The sequence below is a fragment of the Musca autumnalis genome, unplaced genomic scaffold, assembly GCF_047663935.1.
Source record: "Musca autumnalis isolate F117 unplaced genomic scaffold, ASM4766393v1 scaffold_2, whole genome shotgun sequence".
Lineage (NCBI taxonomy): Eukaryota > Metazoa > Arthropoda > Insecta > Diptera > Muscidae > Musca > Musca autumnalis.
In genome coordinates, this window is record NW_027411755.1 from 245,972,119 (window position 1) to 245,994,343 (window position 22,225).

The 22,225-nt window shown below is 36.7% G+C and overlaps 1 protein-coding gene across 1 annotated transcript in view; it reads right to left on the reverse strand.

Annotated features, from left to right (window-relative positions):
- Positions 1-22,225, reverse strand: part of pes (peste) — an 87,052-nt gene that overhangs the window by 16,812 nt on the left and 48,015 nt on the right. Inside the window, exon 2 of the mRNA XM_073971287.1 lies at positions 2,663-2,993. Within this exon, the coding sequence (XP_073827388.1) occupies positions 2,663-2,788 (126 nt within the window). The 5' untranslated portion in view covers positions 2,789-2,993. The remainder of the gene's footprint in view (positions 1-2,662; positions 2,994-22,225) is intronic.

Below are 22,225 nucleotides of genomic sequence, written 5' to 3' on the forward strand. Positions count from 1 at the left end.
TGACAACCCAAGGCCTTTTGAAACCTTCTAAGGTCAACAAAAGACCCAGAAGAGGCTTTCTGTTGTATATAGAAAACACAATAGGGTTTTTGTGGATCTTAGAAGGCCTAACTGCTCTTAATTAGTCCTCAGAATAACCGAAGAGGTTTTTCCTTGTTTCTTGAAGATCTAACGAGGTCTTCTGTTGCCCTAAGAAGTTTGCTGTTGTGCTAAGAAGGCATGGAAAGGCCTTCAGTTCCCTAGAGAAGACCCAAGTCTTCGGTTGACCTTAGGAGAGGTATCAAGAGGTTTTTGTTCTCCTAGAATCACCCCAAAGGCTTTCCAGATCCAAGAGGTCTTCTGTTGACCTTGAAATTACTCAAGTAACCTTAGATTGTCCTTAATATAAACCAAGAGGCTTTCAGTTGTTTCTTGAAGACCAAACGAGTTCTTCTGGTGACCTAAGAGATCTGCTGCTGTCCTCGTGAGGCTTTCTGTTGTCTATAGTAGATCTAAGAGGTCTTCTGGTGACCTCAGAAGGTTTCAAGATCAAGACCTTTCACCTGATGTCATTTGCGAAAGGTTAAACTCCTATTTGCTTGAGCTTACAAACTTTTTCCACGCGAGAAATATTCAAATATAGAATTAAAACTGGAGCGAGTTTCAATTACGAATTCTGACCGGTTACGTTTTTATGGTGAAAGATAGACCTCATCCCCATATCAAGAGGAAAGTGAAACCTATACAGTGAATCTTGAAATTGGTGCCTGCCAGATATACCTGGAAGCTCTGTGTAGGTCAACCAATCTGCATTACAATTACCCGCAAAGTGTTCACGTGGTCAACGCACGATCTGTGCAGTCGGAAATCGGGTAATACGCCAATACGCTCGGTCATGATATACAATATTACTTTTGCTACTGCATTCATTAGCAATATACCTATCCAGTCCCTGCATTCTGTGAGGTTGCCTTTTTTAGGTAGTTTATTGATTATACTGGGTTGGGACTCACTTGTTCAAAAGCGCTGAACTACGGGAAGTATAATCTGCCCATTGCTTTCGGTATCAGCTGTTAGTAATTCTGGTGGTATATTGTCAGGACCAGGTGCCTTGTTTTTTCGTAGAGAAATGATAGCTTCTGTAATCTCGTTCCAGTTTCAGCTTTGAATGTTCATGTGTTCCCTGTCAACGTGTTTGCTACAGTCACACATTTGTTTTGTAGGACGTGTCATTACCGATAGCATATTGCAGTAATATTATATATTTCCAGATTTGCGGTTGCCCTTATTTTTAGGTTTAGGTAACATAATTACTTCTGATGTTTTCCATTAAATCGAAAAGTATTGGAGGCGGATAGCTGAGTTGAAGATATTGGATAAAATTTCTAAGCCAGTAATAGGAAGAATATTCGTAGGGAGATCTTGTTTGGTGCCACTTTTTACGTAGTTTTCTTTTGGATTTTGTCCATTATATATGGTGGGTATGTGTTGTGGACTTGCAGTGGATTTCCGTTGGGAATGCTTTTGAAAGCGGATTCTTGAATTAGTGCAGTGAACTTGAGTATGGCTTCATCTAAACCTTCTTCGGATTCAATCTGAAATTTATTTATTATGTGAATATTTTGAATCGGTAAATTTGCTCAAAAGGCATTGCTTTGAGTTGTTGTTTAAGGATCCTTTGGTTACGTAAGTTCAATTGATAGGCGAGTAGTAAGAGCTTATATATGTTGAATTCCTTACATAGTTGTGCCAGTTTGGAAAGTAGCAAGAGAGTTCGGACGTTCCATGTTCCAATTCGTGTTCCAGAACATGTCTCAATCTGCCATCTGAGGAGGGATGGGAGACATGCTACCCAATCTGGGTACATCAAATTCGTAGATGGCTTATATCCTTCAACTCCTTCCGGTATTTTGACTTAAAATTAGATACAATATAAAGTTATTTGGGGTAGAATTTTTAAAAAAATTAATATATTGCCCCTTGTCAAGGCAGAAGCGAAATACCTCGACGGCAATAAATAATTTAGATGAACATATCTCATGAAAAACCATTACCGCAGACCGACATTATATTAAAATTAATGTGCTGCAATTCAATTAGCAAAACATTAAATTTGTTATAGAATGTCTGAACACGTTTTATTCATAATAATAAAATTTGTTTTCAAAAATAAGTGCTCCCGAAAAGTTCATTGCACTAGTGTTGCTCAAAATTCGCATATACTATATTTAAATTGGTAGTAAATTTTGTTTATTCAAAATTTTGCGCAATAATAATTTTTGTTAAATTTTTTGTTCTATTCCTCATTGTTCTGAATTAAAGTGTCATGAATATAGCTAACCAGCCAGCTGCAGGCAAAAAATGGTAGTTATCGCCAAGTTTTTTTTTTCTAAATTTCACCACCGTATATAAGATTAGATAAAGGGGTAAAGAAAAGTAAATCAACAATGGCAAGCAAATTGTGAAAAGTAAATCAACAGGTTTAGTTGTCTGTTTTTGTTTTTTTTTCTTTTTGAGGGCAAAAAACTTCTAACACACTTTGCAAATAATCCACAAACTTCATAGCACATAATGCCCTCATGTTTTCCACTATTCCACCTCCATTATAATTTATTTACTCCCTCCATCATACATTCACTTTTCTTTGCAATCAAACACTTCTTCCTCACTCACGATTACTTACCTTTCCACGCATTTCCGTAAACATTTCTATCCAATTCAGATACAGATAGACACCGGCCAGGATCGACAGACACCCAATACCGACAATTAGGAAACGTTTTATACACAAACATTGCTGCGAAGTCATAACGCCGCCGCAGGAACCGGTAAACCGGAAACTTTGTTTAACACTACCGAACGAACACCGTCGCCGTTATACCCGTAGACGTAATTTTTTTTCGTGACGGTTAAGAACGATGGCCCAACCTTGAAAGTTGTCAACAGTTTCCTAAAATTATTTGAGTAACGATCTGTTTTTGTTTTGTGGGTCTGGCTATCTATGCTCCACTCGGCTGTTTTTTTATCAATGAATGAATAACCCACATGAGAGAGATATCATCAGCCAAACAGAGAGCGAGAATTGATTGGGTTCAGTTGACATGGGGAGATAAAAACAAAACATGAAAAGAGAAGAGAAAAAAAAAATAAATATATTAAAATGAGAGAATTTGTAAATAAATGAAAGTATGAGAATTACAGCTGTTAATAACAGAATTGTGTTTGACAGATAATAAAATTAACATTTAATAAAATAAACAATAAATTACAAATGTAAACAAATAATAGTGGAAGGCGGCAAAAGATGACATTAAGGGAAAAAATCAAGTTTTAGAAAAATAAATTAAAGGATGGAGTTAACCTCTTTTGTTTCGTCTTGATGGAAGATACGGGTAAGGTTGAAGGTGAACACCGAAGCTAAGAACACGAAATAAAATGTGGAGAAGTAATACTGATATACATGATACATAGGGAAGGCATGAACAAAACCGGAACGAGATTATAGAAGCTATCAAGTATCTAAAACAAGGCACCTGGTCTTGACAATATACCACCAGAATTACTAACAGCTGATACCGAAATCAGTGCGCAGATTATACTTCCGGTAGTTCAGAGCTTTTGGATAAGTGATACCCTACCCAACATAATCAAACTACGTAAAAAGACAACCTCATAGAATGCAGGAACTGAAGTGGAGTAGGGAAAGTAATATCGCATATCATGACCGAGTGCATTGGTGAACCATTGGAACCATTATTGAAAAGAGAAACGATGGGTTTCCGACCGCACAGACCGTGCGTTGACCACGTGAACACGTTGCGAATAATTGTGGAGCAGTCGGTTGAATGGAGATCCCCGAAATATACCTTGGGATCATTATAAGCGACAATGTTCCGAGCAGAGAAGGTATACTACACCGAATCAAAAAAGGACGTAGCACGTTTGTTCCATTGAAAAACGTGAGTCGCTCCCAAATTATCTCCAGGCAGGTAAAATTGAGTATATTTTACTCGAAGCGGTAAATGAGGTTAAAACTAGCTGCAAACGTTCATAAACAGTCTTTTTGCGAAGAATCATGTGCATATTCTTGCCCTATACCATATCCAACATTTCACTATAGGGGGAAAACTAAACGGGAGCCAGTTTGCCTAGAAATAAGGAAATGAACAACAACAACTGCCAAGCCCCACAAAACCAAAATCCTCCAATGGAATTGTAACGGGCTGACCCGTAAAATCACAGAAGTCACTGACTTCATGGACGGCGCAGCGGTACAAGAAACAAAAATGACCAGCAGAAATACCCTAGCAAGGTCATCTGCCTACACTATCATAAGACAAGACCGTGAAAAAGACGCTGGCGGAGGAATTGCGTTCATTGTACACGACTCAATAACTTACAGCCCATTTCCCCTTTCAAGCCGTGATCCCCACATAGAAATTCAGGGTATAAGGATTCTTACTGACGGGAAAGAGCTAAACCTCATAAATATATACATCCTTCCGGAGTCAGCATGCCGAACAGGCTTCAAACCCGACATAAGACCATACCTATCTGGGGGAAACACCATCCTTCTCGATGACATAAATGCTCACCACGAATCCTGGTTCTCAGAACTAGGTAACGACCAAAGAGGAAACCTCATTGCCCAACAGATTGATGACACGAACAACTGTGTCATGAACGAAGACCACCCTACACGCATTACTGCAACATGTAGAATCTCCCACGACATAACCATCACAAGTCCCGATCTAGCCATAATCACTTCGTGGCATGTAAACATAGCCCTTAATTCGGACCACCTTCCCACAACCATAAACGTCTCCACAGAATCAGAGTTCTCCTCGTCAGAAGATTGGAACCTTTTCACGTCAACCACAGAAAACAAGTTCATGAACACCCCTCTACCAAACACAACACCCGCTTGTGAAAAAATTTTCAGAACCATCATTCTAAACGCATGCAAGAGGTGTATTCCCTCGAGACGGATTCCGCACATCAGGCCAAACTTCCCCACTGAAGCCACAAGACTAGCCAATTAAAGGGACGCTATCAGAGCAACTGATCCAGCTGATCAGAGAAAGAAATTGATAGGCTCGTAGCAAATCATAAATGGGACAAATGGAGAAAACACTTGGAAGAATCCGACTTGGGCAACAAAAGACTATGGTCTACCATAAAAAACCTCTCCAATCCAAGGAGAAACGACAAAATAGCAGTTACTTTTGACAGCAACACTCCCAAAAGCCATGGGAAAACTGCCTCCTCCTTCTGTCGTCAATTGGTAGAACACTCCACCGACAGAAATAACACGCGTAGGAAGTTGAAACGTCACTTCCAGTCATTAAAGAAACCGAAGAAGATGTTGCAAACGCCATCAAAACTGCCAAAAGCTCGACGGCCATCGGTCCGGACGGTCTGGCCACCAAAATGCTAAAGCACATCGGTCCCAAAGGCATTTCTTTCCCAGCCTACTCCTTCAATATCTGCATGAACTCTCTTGATATACCAGATACGTGGAAAATAGGTAAAATTATCCCCATCCCCAAACCGGGGAAGCCCCCACACTTAGCATCGTCATACAGTCCAATCACCCTGCTATCTCCGATGATAAAAATCCTGGAAGCCATACTTCTCCCAGCACCTCCAACTCGCAGAGCACCAACATGGTTTTCGTGCGGGAAGGAGCACGACCACAGCCCTCTGCGAAATAACAGCAACCATAGCTGAGTCGCTCAATAGCAAAAGACCTCACAAGAGAACAGTACCTGTAGCCCTGGACGTGTAAAAGGCCTTTGACACAGTCTGCCACTCCACACTCCTAAATGATATCAAAGAGACAACTCTACCAAATTCTTTGAAGAGATGTATGGCAAATTACTTGGCCAAACAAGGGGTCCCTCAAGGAGTAGTACTATCACCACTACTCTTCAATTTCTATGTGGCGAAAGCACCTACCCCACCTCCAAACATCAGTCTCATATCCTATGCAGACGACTGCAGTGTACTATCGTCTGACAGAAAAATCTCCACCATAGAAAATCGACTAAATGAGTATCTCCCCCTCCTCTCAAACTTCTTCGAAAGTCGAAATCTAAAACTTTCAGCTCCCAAATCCTCCGCGATGTTGTTCACAACCTGGACAAAAGAGGTAAATACAACATTAAAAATAAATATCAACGGTAATGCCATACCCACTGTCAAATACCCCAAAATCTTAGGAGTCACCTTCGACAATACTTTCCAGTTCTGTAAACACTCTGAACTAACGGCAAAAAAGGTAGGTGGCAGAAACAAAACCCTCAAAGCTCTAACTGGAAGCACATGGGGTAAAGAAAAAGAAACTATCGTAGCAATCGATAAAGCCATAGGCCGTCCACTACTTGACTACGCTGCCCCAGTCTGGACCCCCAATATTAGTGATACTCAGTGGGATAACCTCCAAATAACACAAAACACTGCCCTCAGACTGGCAACGGGATGTCACTCTAGAGCGCCCGAAGACCATCTGCATCATGAATGCCAGATGCTGAATGTCAAAAGACATTCAAAACTCCTCACAAAACAACACCAACTAAAGTGTCTCTCCCCAACCCACCCAAATCACCTCACGTTCATAAATCCCCCCTCAGAGAGGGACACACCAAACAGATGGGACTTCAGGAGGGACAAGCACACTCTTCCCCCATTGAACAAACCCAATGAGACAGAAATTAAACGAGCAATAAACCTAGCTCACACAAACGCTGTACAAGAAGCTATAAATGCTTACACCTATAGTGTCGTCTTAGGTGGCAGACCTCCTCCAATCAGCGAAGAGGAAACTAAGCTACCACGAGAGACCAGATGCATTCTAGCACAGCTCAGGTCTGGACTATCGAGGTACCTAAATAGTTACCTATGCCTCCTACACCTTGAAATACAAAACGAGTGCCCAGATTGTGTACAGTCTCCGTACATAACTAGGCATCTTTTCATGTGCCCACAAAAACCCACAACACTGACACCTGAATCGCTTTGGACACATCCAATCCAAGCAGCAATATTCCTTGGATTGGATTATTTTTAACCTTAAATTTTCTTTCTTTCATACGTGGAAAACCTGCAGGGGCTACAACAACAACCACTACACAAATTCAAGGAGACATTGATTCTAGGCAAACATAGATAGATGACAATCTCACCACCTAGGACAGGCAATAGCAGACCAATCATCTACTTAGCTTGAATAAAAAATCCATCCGAAACACATCTGGCATTCTAAAACCATCCTCGGTATCAACACAACAACCAAAATATGAATGGCAGGAGATGGCGCCAACCAGAAGAAAATGGCGACACTAAATAAGCAAATACCACGATATATGGCAACCTCACCACCTAGGACAGGCAGCCTACAGCGACCAATCATGTACTTAGCTAGAGTAAAACACTGATTAACGAAACTACTACAAGACAGAACGAACAACAACAGATTCGTATGACAATGACGTAGGGTATACAAAATAGGACTCTCATTGCCCAATAGAATGTACATTCTCTTCGTGAAGCATCAAAGCTTGCACAGCTAGAACAGAAAATTACATCGTATAAGATCGACGTCTTAGGTATAAGCGAAATGAGATGGTGTAAAAGCGATGAAGTCCAGATGAAATCCATCCGAAGCCCATTGACATTCTAATAACCAACCTCGGTTTTAACACCAAAGCACGAGGATAACTTAAAATAGGAATGACAGGAGAAAGCACCACCCAGAGGAAAATGGCAACACTAAATAAGCAAGAATGTAGGGAATGTACGAACTCTTCGTTAATCATCTAGGCTTGCACAGTTAGAACCGCAAATGACATTATATAAAATCGAAGTCTTAGGTACAAGCGAAATAAGATAGAGTAAGAGCGATGACTCTACCACAGAAAACGATAACTATGTACAGTGGAAAAGAAAATGGTAATGAAAGCGGAGTTGGGATCATAATGTCGAAGAACGCTAAAGAGGTCGTTGCAGACATGTAGACCAATATCTGACCTTGTGATAATGGCTCGATTCAAGAGCAATGTAAGAAACGTCACCATAATAAAGTGGTATGTGCCCACAGAAGATGCTGAAGACACTGTGAAATATGAATTCTACACACAAATCTAAATCAAGATATGAAGCGAAAACACCGACGTTCATTTAATCAACCTCACGCCGGCCGATTCTATGTACCGGTTTGACTCGGAGAAATTTTGGACCAGGGGTCGTCATCTCTATAATCATGTGTTTATGTTCGTATAGTTTTTTCATTATGGGAGCGGCAATATATCCAAATATGCCTGGTCCGTGTCGGTATAGCGAATAACAAATGGATCTGTTATGTTTACCAGATCCGCATTCAACATATGTCTGCTTCGGTGAGAGGTAATGGGTGCAATTCAAAGGCTGAACAGGTCTTAGCCGCCTACAGGGCTAATGAGATAGGAGTTATGTTGGTGCATACTGCACCAGATCATCTTCCAGCGAGTCTCCAACATCGTTGTTGTAGCAACATAGGGTTAGATCGTGGAATGGAGCCGGTGCACGCTGGTCGAAACCATTGATCTAGCGGCGCGAAAGTAAAAAAATCAAAGTATAAAATTGCGAAATGTTTTCCATTGTATCGATTACAGACACTCTGCTGACTAATATTTTGTTTTAAAATTTTTTGTTGTTGTAAATATTCCCTCAGTTGGTAACTGTCAAGTGCAAGAAATTTTGATACATCAGATTTTAACAAAATTGTTGCTAAAAACCTGATTTCATATTTGTTTAATTGTTTAATAAATTCGTAATAAAACTAAACAAAGTTTATTTTTTATTGATAGGGGAGGGTGTAAGTTAAATTTAAAAAAAAATGTTTGGGGCCTGAAGTTAGTCCCAATTTACATTGGGCGAGTTTACTTGCGACAATTGTCATTTTGTAGAAGAGAGAGGTGAGGCATATGGTAACCCTTTGCCTCTCAGCACCCTCTCTCACCTACAAACTGACAATTGCCGCAAGTAAACTCGCCTAATGTAAATTGGGACTTAGATAGTTATGTAGCAATCAATTTTCAAAAATTATTTTTTTTTTATTTTTAGTGCAATATACTTTTGTTGAATGGAGCGTAACTACCAATGTCCACTGAGGTTCAGTCTAATTTTTTACTAATTAATTTGGACTTCCTAGGTTCCGAATAACCACAATTTAGCTGCAAATCTTGCTGATAAATGGTCTTGAAAAATAGCTTAAATTCTCAAAATACCTAAAATCTCTCGGTACAGTTATATGGGGGCTATATCAAAATGTAGACCTATGTTCACAATTTTTGGTGGGGAAGATGTATAACCAACGAGAACCTCCTATGCCAAAATTCAGCTTATTTGGTCTGAAAATGTAGACAAAATCCTAACAATACCGAATGTTGGGAGGTACCGTTATATGGGGACAATATCAAACCGTAGACCTATATCCAAAATTTTTGGTGGAGTATTTTTGTGTCCACTGGGAACCCCAAATACCACATTACACATAATTTGGCCGGAAAATGTAGCTTTAAACCCCCAAAATACTGAAAATCGGGAGGTACCTTAAAAGGGGCCTATACCTAAACGTGGACCTATGACCACAATTTGTGAAAAGGTTTAGTGATCACTAGAAACCCTAAGTACCAAATTACAACTAATTTGGAAAGAAAGGGTGGCTTAAATCCTTAAAATACCGATATCAGGAGGTACCGTTATATAGAGGCTATACCAAAATATTAGCCAATGTTGTTCATATTTAGTGCATTATTACCCACGGACACAGACTGAGTTTGTGCAAAGTTTCAGAAAGTTACCTCCATTCGTTTCCTAGTTATTAATTTCGCGCCGCTAAATCAGTGATTTCGACCACTGTGCGGTGGTCAAAATGTTTTTGGTTTCGGGTCAATCCAGTACAAAGAATCCGCTGCCGGATCTTCGTCGTTGTCTGAATACGAGACATCCTCACCAACAACACGCGGGATCGAACACCACATATTTTTGTCCAGTGCTCCGAAAGGGTATCATTCCTTCTATTCAATTGCAACGGTCCCCGCAACAGATTCGGCGAAATCGTAAACTTTATGAGTCGAAGCTGTAGCTTGCAACCTTGTGATGGTTACAACGTTTTGGGTGCGGACAAGAAGCGGGGGATGAGGACTTACCCACCTTATACACCGGTCTGCCCAGTAGATCTACCTCGTTTGAGCTTGACTCTAGTGACCCATATTCATCGAATATAAAGTATATATTCTTGATCAGCGTAAAATTCTATGTCGATTTTGCCCTGTCCGTCCGCCCGTCTGTTGTTATCACGCTATCTTCAGAATGAAACTAGCTACACGGCGATGTGGCAATGATTTTGCGAAATAATGAATGAAAATCACCAATGTTACCACATATTTTCAAAAATTACACGCCTCGATAAATGACACGTAGAAATTACCAAACGCGTAGGTAAAGATAACACTGTGCAACACTGGAAATGCAAACAACTTCTAATGGTCATTTTCTGAAAGTACATATTGAGACTACAAAAACCTTAATTGGGTTTTGTGTTCTCAGATCGGGTTTAGATTTTATGGCCTCATCTAAACCGAGCTAAAATGAGCCTTTTTTCCAGTGATCGGACCTTTATCTCCGAAACTAATAAGAATTTTGCTTTGCAGTCTTCAGCAATATTGTAGCCCTTAAGTAGTAGAACTTATGTTTCAAACAGATGAAAAATGAAAAGCTGCATCTATCGCATCAAACTCGTTAAAATATAGCCAAGTAGCCATTCTAAAAATTTTCCAAAAAATGTGACCATCAATTCTTCAGAACATTTTGAAACTCTAAAATTGTTATTTCACGTTGTTTAAGGGGTATTTCATAACATACCTTTTACAAAACTTATTTCAAACAATGTTCACACACGCTGTTTATTCTCATGTTGGGGATTTCAATGAATTATTGAAATATTTACCAAATTGTTGTTGAAAAATTTGCTATAAACAAGGCGATAGATGCATTTTACAACAATGTAATGTTCTGAAGAGTTGTGTATTACATTCCAGAGAATATTTTCCCAAAAAGTAACATTAAGAAGAATTTAACATTTAACAATTTTCAGATATATTATAAAATTTGAGGCAATAAATGCAGTTTTTCGTGTTCACTATTCCTCCTAATATTTTCTTTTTACTCTTATCTACAAGTTTGCTGCAGATGTCAAAACAAGATACTTATTGGTTTCAGAGATACAGCCCCGATTTGTTTTAAAAATTCGATCTTTAACCATGTTTAGATGAGGCCATAAAAACCGAATCCGATCAAAGAAAACAAAACCCAAATATGGTTTATGCCTATTCATAAAATTCTGGACAGAAGTTGTTTGCACTCGAATGGCTCAAAAATGTTGCACAGTGTAACTAATGGGTAGCTACACAGCAAAATGTTCGATGACAAATCACGAGTTGAATCATGGGCAACATGGCAACATGGCATCGATGAAAATTCGGGTGAATCACCCATGAAATTTACAAGGGGGTGGGTGATACACGCTTTCACGAATTCATTGTCATTGCGTTTTGCACCAGTTCATTGTCATGGCATTTTGCACCAGTTCTTTGTCATTACTTTTTGCACCAATGCAATCATATTCAACTTGGTCTTTCCATTGGAGTTTTGTCATCAAATGGCTCAAATGGTTTATAGACCGGACCTCTTTTATACTTATTATTAATTCCACAAAATGAAACAGGTTTCCAAACACAAAATATATTTTTCTTTTTGTTTTCTAACAATTTACATAGTATTTTTAATAAAAATATGTAAATTTTGCCACTATCGATCACTTTCTTCTGACTTTTATTTTCATTTCAACAATTACTTTTGCAAGTAAACAATTATTCGGGTACATGATTATTTGATCATTTATTGTACGGAAACTTATCAATTTATTTAAACTCATGACAATATTATGATAAAAGTCGGATCATTCACCACTTCATTTGCACTCATGAAAATTTGATTACAAAGATCGGATCTTTCACGACTTCAATTTTACTCATCAAAATTCAATGAAAAGGATCTGATCTTCCACGACTCCAGTCGAACTCATGATAATTCGATGAAAAAGATGGGATTTTCACGACTCCAGTCGAACTCATGATAATTCGATGCAAAAGATGGGATCTTTCACCACTTCATTTTAACTCATGCAAAAGAACCAGTAAAATCATGATTTCACATAGAACCACTTACATTTAATTTTGCTGGATACCTACCCTTTTACCTAGGCGTTGAAATTACGGGCACTAATTAACTAAAATGAGGTATTTGGGTTTCCAGTGGTCAAAAAAAGAACTTCTCTAACTAAAACTGTGGGAATTCCATATTAGTTCAGTTCGGCCTGGCCAAACTTAACGCATTTTACTTGTTTTTATTTGAGATTTTTGTTTGCATTTGCAGTTATCAAAGCTCAATTCAAATTCAATTCACTTATGACATTTACAAAAGTTCCTTGAGAGTATACAAATTGTTGCCTAATCAAAATAAACTTAAATACATTAAAGCTTTCTAACATTAAAGTTTTGAACTTCTTTAACGTTCCAAAATGTGTCAAAATTAATATTTTTATCACTTTGATTGACCTCCGATTTAAGTCTCAGTTGTCATATTTTTAATTGAAATTCACTGAACTTGTTGAGATTCTGAATAGACTATTTTGCAAGGAAAACCTGTTTAACGTAGTGATCTTATTACCGGCTGCCAGTTTATTTTTAAACAAAACTATTAAAAACAATTAAACAATTAAAAATTATAATAATTTATATAATAATATTTGCATATTTATTGAAATATTTCACAACTATTGAAATTGGCGGATTTGTTTACAAAAATCTATTAACAAAACAGCAGCAACAACAAAACAATAATAAATATTTAACAAAGTGATGTGATTTGACACACCTCTAATCGCTGCTTGTGAATAGGCCTATTTTTATGGTGGCGTGTTTCGAGAAAATGTACTTCTCTTTTCACACATCGTCTCCCTCCTAATTGGGTAAAACATTTATTGTAGTAAATTAAATGTTTTTGTTGTAATATAGAAAAGCAGTGCCAAAGAAAAGCTACAGTTTATCTATAACAATACATTTAGACATTAGAGGGGGTCAATTATGAAAACAAAAACAAGTAAAGAAGAATCATAATCTTCAGCGAGGAATAGTTGACCATTGAACAGTCAATGATCAAGAAATTATTGAACAGATTTTACGTAAACTGTTCTGGGTTTCAGGCTACACGCAGAGAAAAAATATTTTTCGCCTTGTTGGAACAACAATATCAATTTTTGTTCCAACAATTCATTTGTTTTGTTCAAGCATTGCAATTGCAATCCAAAAATACCATCGTTTGCCCCAAACATACAAAACAAAAACAACTTACGAAAGTCCTCAATATTGTAAAAACAATTTACAATACCTATAGTAGGAACTATCATAATCTAGAATTTTTACAAAAAATATTGTCAGTCCAGAAAACCTGTTACTGACATTTTTGAAGTGATCGTATATAATTTCATATACACTTTCTACATAACTTTTGTATAAATGTCACGTATTGACGAACACAACACATGGCCAGGTTTTGCCAGATTTAACTAAGAAGACAACAAATTGAATGAAGGAACATAACTACTCCATTGCGCTCATCCTCCAAGTACCTACCCCAACATAAGGAATACCATAAATAAAACCATAACAAATATGAAAAGAAAACACAAATTTCGACCAAAAACACTTCTCAGATCGTGTTGGTGTAACTCAACTATCAAAACACAATGAATGAATGAATGAAATGAGAAAGAAGAAAAAAATAAAAACAAGAATCTCATGGTGTACATCCACAAAAAAAGAACAAAGATAAAATAAAAAACCGATAGATGAGAATAAAATTGTAGAAGAAAAGAGAACACTATTGTCAAGCAGACAAAAAATATTGTTGTATATGACAACAACTATTGTGGGATATGACAAAAACAATTGTTGTAATTAACAAAAACGATTATTGGACTCACAACACTACATGCGGAATCTAACAATAGTAACGAAGAGAAAAATATGTATTGTAAAGACATATTTTTCTCTTCGAATATTGTTGGGTCAATCATATTTTTTTCTCTGCGTGTAGAATGACATGAGAATTTCAGCTGCTGTGCGATGAGCCCGTGCTACTTTCGGAACAATCAGGTATCTCTGAGCTGGTAATCGTTAACATCGTTTGCTTTCAGGGACGTACAAAGTGTGCTTTTAAGGTTGAATATTTTGCTTCAAAAAAGTCAAGTGTGGTCTAGTGACCCCCGAAATGAATTTCTTTCTACTTTGGTGATCGCCTCCATTTTCTTCTTTCGCTTTGATAGGTGGAAGGTATTGGCATCAGCAGGCCTGCCGCTGGAGTATCCAATGCGGCCTTTGCTGTCAATTTGCAGTATTCAGAGGTTATTTTCCTCATGAGCATCCATCGCCTTTTATCTTGGCGATGTCAAACAGTTCCATCAATGAATCAAGTCGAAAAGTCATCACCTTCAGAGTTTTTATCTCGTTTCCTTTCAACCCACCTTAATGTTCGTACACCCGCACAAGATGCCTTGCCATTAATTCGTTAGTTCGTTCACTTTGTCGCCTCACTCACTTATTTACAAATAATAATAAATCCACAAATGAATAAAAAGTTGAAAATAAAAAAAATCACTTTAAGTAAAAATTTAAATCAAGAAATTTATTTCTATTGAAACTTAAGAGGCCTGCTAGTGGTGGCAGCAAAATTTGAAACGCAATACCTAATCGACCGACCGACCAGCGTAGCCATACCACACATCATATCAATAGTCTGGCGGACCTGTTGTTTTCCAATTGCGAACAGCTTCCTGCATACTTTCAGCTTTGCAATTGTCATTTAATATAAAAATTATGTGTTAAGAAGCATTGTTCGGGGGTGATGCTGGCTGAATGCTGGCAATTGATCGCATGATTTTATTATGAAAAAGATTTTGTGAATGAATCAAAATTGTTGTGTTGTATTAACCGACAAAAGGAAATTGGAGACGCTGTGGTTTTCTTGAATAATTGCATAATTTTTTTATTAAATAATAAACACATGTTAAGTGGAGAATGAAGTATCCAATGAACAAGCAGAATTTCAAAAATTATGAACGATGATGCTGATCTAAGCAAAGAACTGTGTTAAGTGTGCCAAATTCTATAAAAAAATAATCCAAGCCACTTGCTTCTTCATGCAAGCTATGTTTCAATGCTTGAACAAGTCATGCATGCCATGCCATGTCGACACAACCAACAAGTCAAGTTGTTCCAATAAACAACCAACTAAAACGACTAAAAGGTCGGTCTGCAAATGTCATCTTACATGAACTGATCATTACAATGTCAAGTCTGCACACGACACGATCAAGACATTTTCAAGTCAATCAAGTGGTTAGCACTTACTAAGTACAATGGTATAAAAAGACTGATCCGACTTGATGTCCTGTCACGACACATGAGTTTTGAGATCCCTAACCGTCTTTAAAATAGAAAAAAAATCAAAGTTAACTACACACTAGACGACATCTGACCAAGCCACTTGTTTCTTCAATCAAGCCTTGGGGCATAAACCAATTCAAGACATGCCGTGTCTCCGGCAACAACAAGTCAAGCAATTCTAATAAACGAAGACATGGCATGTCAAGCCGATGCAAAGTAATCCAAGTCACTCGCTTCTTCATGCAAGCTATGCTCCAATGCTTGAACAAGTCATGCATGCCATGCCATGTCGACACAACCAACAAGTCAAGCTGTTCTAATAAACGACCAACTAAAACGACTAAAAGGTCGGTCTGCAAATGTCATCTTACATGAACTGATCATTACAATGTCAAGTCTGCACACGACACGATCAAGACATTTTCAAGTGAATCAAGTGGTTAGCACTTACTAAGTACAATGGTATAAAAAGATTGATCCGACTTGATGTCCTGTCATGACACATGAGTTTTGAGATCCTTAACAGTTTTTAAAATAGAAAATAATTCAAAGTTAACTACACACTAGACGACATCTGACCAAGCCACTTGTTTCTTCAATCAAGCCTTGGGGCATAAACCAATTCAAGACATGTCATGTCTCCGGCAACAATAATTCAAGCAATTCTAATAAACGAAGACATGGTATGTCAAGCCGATGCAAAGGTTGATTGGGCATGAAAATGATGATGTCCTGTCATGACACATCGAGTCTAAGTGTTAAAGTTTGTAGGCCAAACTGATCAAGCCCCCCTCTTAACTATTCTAAGATGTTCATGTCCACCTAAAATTCAATGTGCCCAAGTTTCATTGATCACTCTACCCAACCTATAAGATCTCAGTTTTGCATAACTTGTTTTTGGTCTTAAATACTCTTTTTTTTGTAATTAGCACTTCTCAGTTTTACTTATGTAAATAGCCAATTAGAACTTGTTAATTTACTGACATACTCATATTATGAGATGCAAATATCATCTCAACTGAACATGACATACCGCAGGGCAATTGAGCTTCCATTAGTGGTCGTTGAATAACGCCTACTTAACTGATGGCATAATTTTCTACTAAGTAAAAGTGTAAATTAATACGACATTTGTTCGGTAGCATTGCATTCACGACTTTAGTTGATATTTTTAAGATTTTTTTCAAGGGTTGCCAGAGGTGTGGATTTTTTCTAAATATTTTTTCAAGGTGTGTCAGAGGTGTGGATGTTTTAATAATATTTTTTTTCAAGGTGTGTTAGAGGCCTTGATTTTTTAAGAATATTTTTTCAAGGTATGTCAGAGGCGTGGATTTTTTAACAATATTTTCCCAAGGTTTGTCAGAGGCGTGGATTATTTAACAATATTTTTTCAAGGTTTGTCAGAGGCGTGGATTTTTTAACAATATTTTTTCAAGGTTTGTCAGAGGCGTGGATTTTTTAACAATATTTTCCCAAGGTTTGTCAGAGGCGTGGATTATTTAACAATATTTTTTCAAGGTTTGTCAGAGGCGTGGATTTTTTAACAATATTTTTTCAAGGTTTGTCAGAGGCGTGGATTTTTTAACAATATTTTTTCAAGGTTTGTCAGAGGCGTGGATTTTTTAACAATATTTTTTCAAGGTTTGTCAGAGGCGTGGATTTTTTAACAATATTTTTTCAACCTTTATCAGAGGCGTGGATTTTTTAACAATATTTTTTCAAGGTTTGTCAGAGGCGTGGATTTTTTAAGAATATTTTTTCAAGGTTTGTCAGAGGCGTGGATTTTTTAAGAATATTTTTTCAAGGTTTGTCAGAGGCGTGGATTTTTTAAGAATATTTTTTCAAGGTTTGTCAGAGGCGTGGATTTTTTAAGAATATTTTTTCAAGCTTTGTCAGGGGCGTGGATTTTTTAAGAATATTTTTTCAAGCTTTATCAGAGGCGTGGATTTTTTAAGAATATTTTTTCAAGGTTTGTCAGAGGCGTGGATTTTTTAAGAATATTTTTTCAAGCTTTGTCAGAGGCGTGGATTTTTTAAGAATATTTTTTCAAGCTTTATCAGAGGCGTGGATTTTTTAAGAATATTTTTTCAAGGTTTGTCAGAGGCGTGGATTATTTAAGAATATTTTTTCAAGCTTTGTCAGAGGCGTGGATTTTTTAAGAATATTTTTTCAAGCTTTATCAGAGGCGTGGATTTTTTAAGAATATTTTTTCAAGGTTTGTCAGAGGCGTGGATTTTTTAAGAATATTTTTTCAAGCTATGTCAGAGGCGTGGATTTTTTAAGAATATTTTTTCAAGCTTTGTCAGAGGCGTGGATTTTTTAAGAATATTTTTTCAAGGTTTGTCAGAGGCGTGGATTTTTTAAGAATATTTTTTCAAGCTTTGTCAGAGGCGTGGATTTTTTAAGAATATTTTTTCAAGCTTTGTCAGAGGCGTGGATTTTTTAAGAATATTTTTTCAAGCTTTGTCAGAGGCGTGGATTTTTTAAGAATATTTTTTCAAGCTTTGTCAGAGGCGTGGATTTTTAAGAATATTTTTTCAAGGTTTGTCAGAGGCGTGGATTTTTTAAGAATATTTTTTCAAGCTTTGTCAGAGGCGTGGATTTTTTAAGAATATTTTTTCAAGCTTTGTCAGAGGCGTGGATTTTTTAAGAATATTTTTTCAAGCTTTGTCAGAGGCGTGGATTTTTAAGAATATTTTTTCAAGGTTTGTCAGAGGCGTGGATTTTTTAAGAATATTTTTTCAAGGTTTGTCAGAGGCGTGGTTTTTTTAAGAATATTTTTTCAAGGTTTGTCAGAGGCGTGGTTTTTTTAAGAATATTTTTTCAAGGTTTGTCAGAGGCGTGGATTTTTTAAGAATATTTTTTCAAGGTTTGTCAGAGGCGTGGATTTTTTAAGAATATTTTTTCAAGGTTTGTCAGAGGCGTGGATTTTTTAAGAATATTTTTTCAAGGTTTGTCAGAGGCGTGGATTTTTTAAGAATATTTTTTTAAGGTTTGTCAGAGGCGTGGATTTTTTAAGAATATTTTTTCAAGGTTTGTCAGAGGCGTGGATTTTTTAAGAATATTTTTTCAAGGTTTGTCAGAGGCGTGGATTTTTTAAGAATATTTTTTCAAGGTTTGTCAGAGGCGTGGATTTTTTAAGAATATTTTTTCAAGGTTTGTCAGAGGCGTGGATTTTTTAAGAATATTTTTTAAAGGTTTGTCAGAGGCGTGGATTTTTTAAGAATATTTTTTAAAGGTTTGTCAGAGGCGTGGATTTTTTAAGAATATTTTTTCAAGGTTTGTCAGAGGCGTGGATTTTTTAAGAATATTTTTTCAAGGTTGGTCAGAGGCGTGGGTTTTTTAAGAATATTTTTTCAAGGTTTGTCAGAGGCGTGGTTTTTTTAAGAATATTTTTTCAAGGTTTGTCAGAGGCGTGGTTTTTTTAAGAATATTTTTTCAAGGTTTGTCAGAGGCGTGGATTTTTTAAGAATATTTTTTCAAGGTTTGTCAGAGGCGTGGATTTTTTAAGAATATTTTTTCAAGGTTTGTCAGAGGCGTGGATTTTTTAAGAATATTTTTTCAAGGTTTGTCAGAGGCGTGGATTTTTTAAGAATATTTTTTCAAGGTTTGTCAGAGGCGTGGATTTTTTAAGAATATTTTTTCAAGGTTTGTCAGAGGCGTGGATTTTTTAAGAATATTTTTTCAGGCAGTTTCAGAGGCGTGGATTTTTTAAGAATATTTTTTTCAACGAGTGTCAGGGGCGTGGATCTTTTTGTCAGGGGCGTGGATCTTTTTTTCAAGGTTTGTCAGAGGCGTGGATTTTTTAAGAATATTTTTTTCAAGGAGTGTCAGAGGCGTGGATTTTTTAAGAATATTTTTTCAGGCAGTTTCAGAGGCGTGGATTTTTTAAGAATATTTTTTCAAGGTTTGTCAGAGGCGTGGATTTTTTAAGAATATTTTTTTCAAGGAGTGTCAGAGGCGTGGATTTTTTAAGAATATTTTTTCAGGCAGTTTCAGAGGCGTGGATTTTTTAAGAATATTTTTTTCAAGGTTTGTCAGAGGCGTGGATTTTTTAAGAATATTTTTTTCAACGAGTGTCAGAGGCGTGGATTTTTTAAGAATATTTTTTTCAACGAGTGTCAGAGGCGTGGATTTTTTAAGAATATTTTTTTCAACGAGTGTCAGAGGCGTGGATTTTTTAAGAATATTTTTTTCAACGAGTGTCAGAGGCGTGGATTTTTTAAGAATATTTTTTCAAGGTTTGTCAGAGGCGTGGTTTTTTTAAGAATATTTTTTTCAACGAGTGTCAGAGGCGTGGATTTTTTAAGAATATTTTTTCAGGCAGTTTCAGAGGCGTGGATTTTTTAAGAATATTTTTTTCAACGAGTGTCAGGGGCGTGGATCTTTTTGTCAGGGGCGTGGATCTTTTTGTCAAGGTTTGTCAGAGGCGTGGATTTTTTAAGAATATTTTTTCAAGGTTTGTCAGAGGCGTGGATTTTTTAAGAAATTTTTTCAAGGTTTGTCAGAGGCGTGGATTTTTTAAGAATATTTTTTCAAGGTTTGTCAGAGGCGTGGATTTTTTAAGAATATTTTTTTCAAGGAGTGTCAGAGGCGTGGATTTTTTAAGAATATTTTTTCAGGCAGTTTCAGAGGCGTGGATTTTTTATGAATATTTTTTTCAAGGTTTGTCAGAGGCGTGGATTTTTTAAGAATATTTTTTTCAACGAGTGTCAGAGGCGTGGATTTTTTAAGAATATTTTTTTCAACGAGTGTCAGAGGAGTGGATTTTTTAAGAATATTTTTTTCAACGAGTGTCAGAGGCGTGGATTTTTTAAGAATATTTTTTCAGGCAGTTTCAGAGGCGTGGATTTTTTAAGAATATTTTTTCAGGCAGTTTCAGAGGCGTGGATTTTTTAAGAATATTTTTTCAGGCAGTTTCAGAGGCGTGGATTTTTTAAGAATATTTTTTCAGGCAGTTTCAGAGGCGTGGATTTTTTAAGAATATTTTTTTCAACGAGTGTCAGGGGCGTGGATCTTTTTGTCAGGGGCGTGGATCTTTTTTTCAAGGTTTGTCAGAGGCGTGGATTTTTTAAGAATATTTTTTTCAAGGAGTGTCAGAGGCGTGGATTTTTTAAGAATATTTTTTCAGGCAGTTTCAGAGGCGTGGATTTTTTAAGAATATTTTTTTCAAGGTTTGTCAGAGGCGTGGATTTTTTAAGAATATTTTTTTCAACGAGTGTCAGAGGCGTGGATTTTTTAAGAATATTTTTTTCAACGAGTGTCAGAGGCGTGGATTTTTTAAGAATATTTTTTTCAACGAGTGTCAGAGGCGTGGATTTTTTAAGAATATTTTTTTCAACGAGTGTCAGAGGCGTGGATTTTTTAAGAATATTTTTTCAGGCAGTTTCAGAGGCGTGGATTTTTTAAGAATATTTTTTTCAACGAGTGTCAGAGGCGTGGATTTTTTAAGAATATTTTTTCAGGCAGTTTCAGAGGCGTGGATTTTTTAAGAATATTTTTTTCAACGAGTGTCAGGGGCGTGGATCTTTTTGTCAGGGGCGTGGATCTTTTTGTCAAGGTTTGTCAGAGGCGTGGATTTTTTAAGAATATTTTTTTCAACGAGTGTCAGGGGCGTGGATCTTTTTGTCAGGGGCGTGGATCTTTTTGTCAAGGTTTGTCAGAGGCGTGGATTTTTTAAGAATATTTTTTCAAGGTTTGTCAGAGGCGTGGATTTTTTAAGAAATTTTTTCAAGGTTTGTCAGAGGCGTGGATTTTTTAAGAATATTTTTTCAAGGTTTGTCAGAGGCGTGGATTTTTTAAGAATATTTTTTTCAAGGAGTGTCAGAGGCGTGGATTTTTTAAGAATATTTTTTCAGGCAGTTTCAGAGGCGTGGATTTTTTAAGAATATTTTTTTCAAGGTTTGTCAGAGGCGTGGATTTTTTAAAAATATTTTTTTCAACGAGTGTCAGAGGCGTGGATTTTTTAAGAATATTTTTTTTCAACGAGTGTCAGAGGCGTGGATTTTTTAAGAATATTTTTTTCAACGAGTGTCAGAGGCGTGGATTTTTTAAGAATATTTTTTTCAACGAGTGTCAGAGGCGTGGATTTTTTAAGAATATTTTTTCAGGCAGTTTCAGAGGCGTGGATTTTTTAAGAATATTTTTTTCAACGAGTGTCAGGGGCGTGGATCTTTTTGTCAGGGGCGTGGATCTTTTTGTCAAGGTTTGTCAGAGGCGTGGATTTTTTAAGAATATTTTTTCAAGGTTTGTCAGAGGCGTGGATTTTTTAAGAAATTTTTTCAAGGTTTGTCAGAGGCGTGGATTTTTTAAGAATATTTTTTCAAGGTTTGTCAGAGGCGTGGATTTTTTAAGAATATTTTTTCAAGGTTTGTCTGAGGCGTGGATTTTTTAAGAATATTTTTCAAGGTTTGTCAGAGGCGTGGATTTTTTCAAGGTTTGTCAGAGGCGTGGATTTTTTAAGAATATTTTTTCAAGGTTTGTCAGAGGCGTGGATTTTTTAAGAATATTTTTTCAAGGAGTGTCAAAGGCGTGGATTTTTTAAGAATATTTTTTCAAGGAGTATCAAAGGCGTGGATTTTTTAAGAATATTTTTTCAGGGAGTTTTCAAAGGCGTGGATTTTTTAAGAATATTTTTTCAGGGAGTTTTCAAAGGCGTGGATTTTTTAAGAATATTTTTTTCAGGGAGTTTTCAA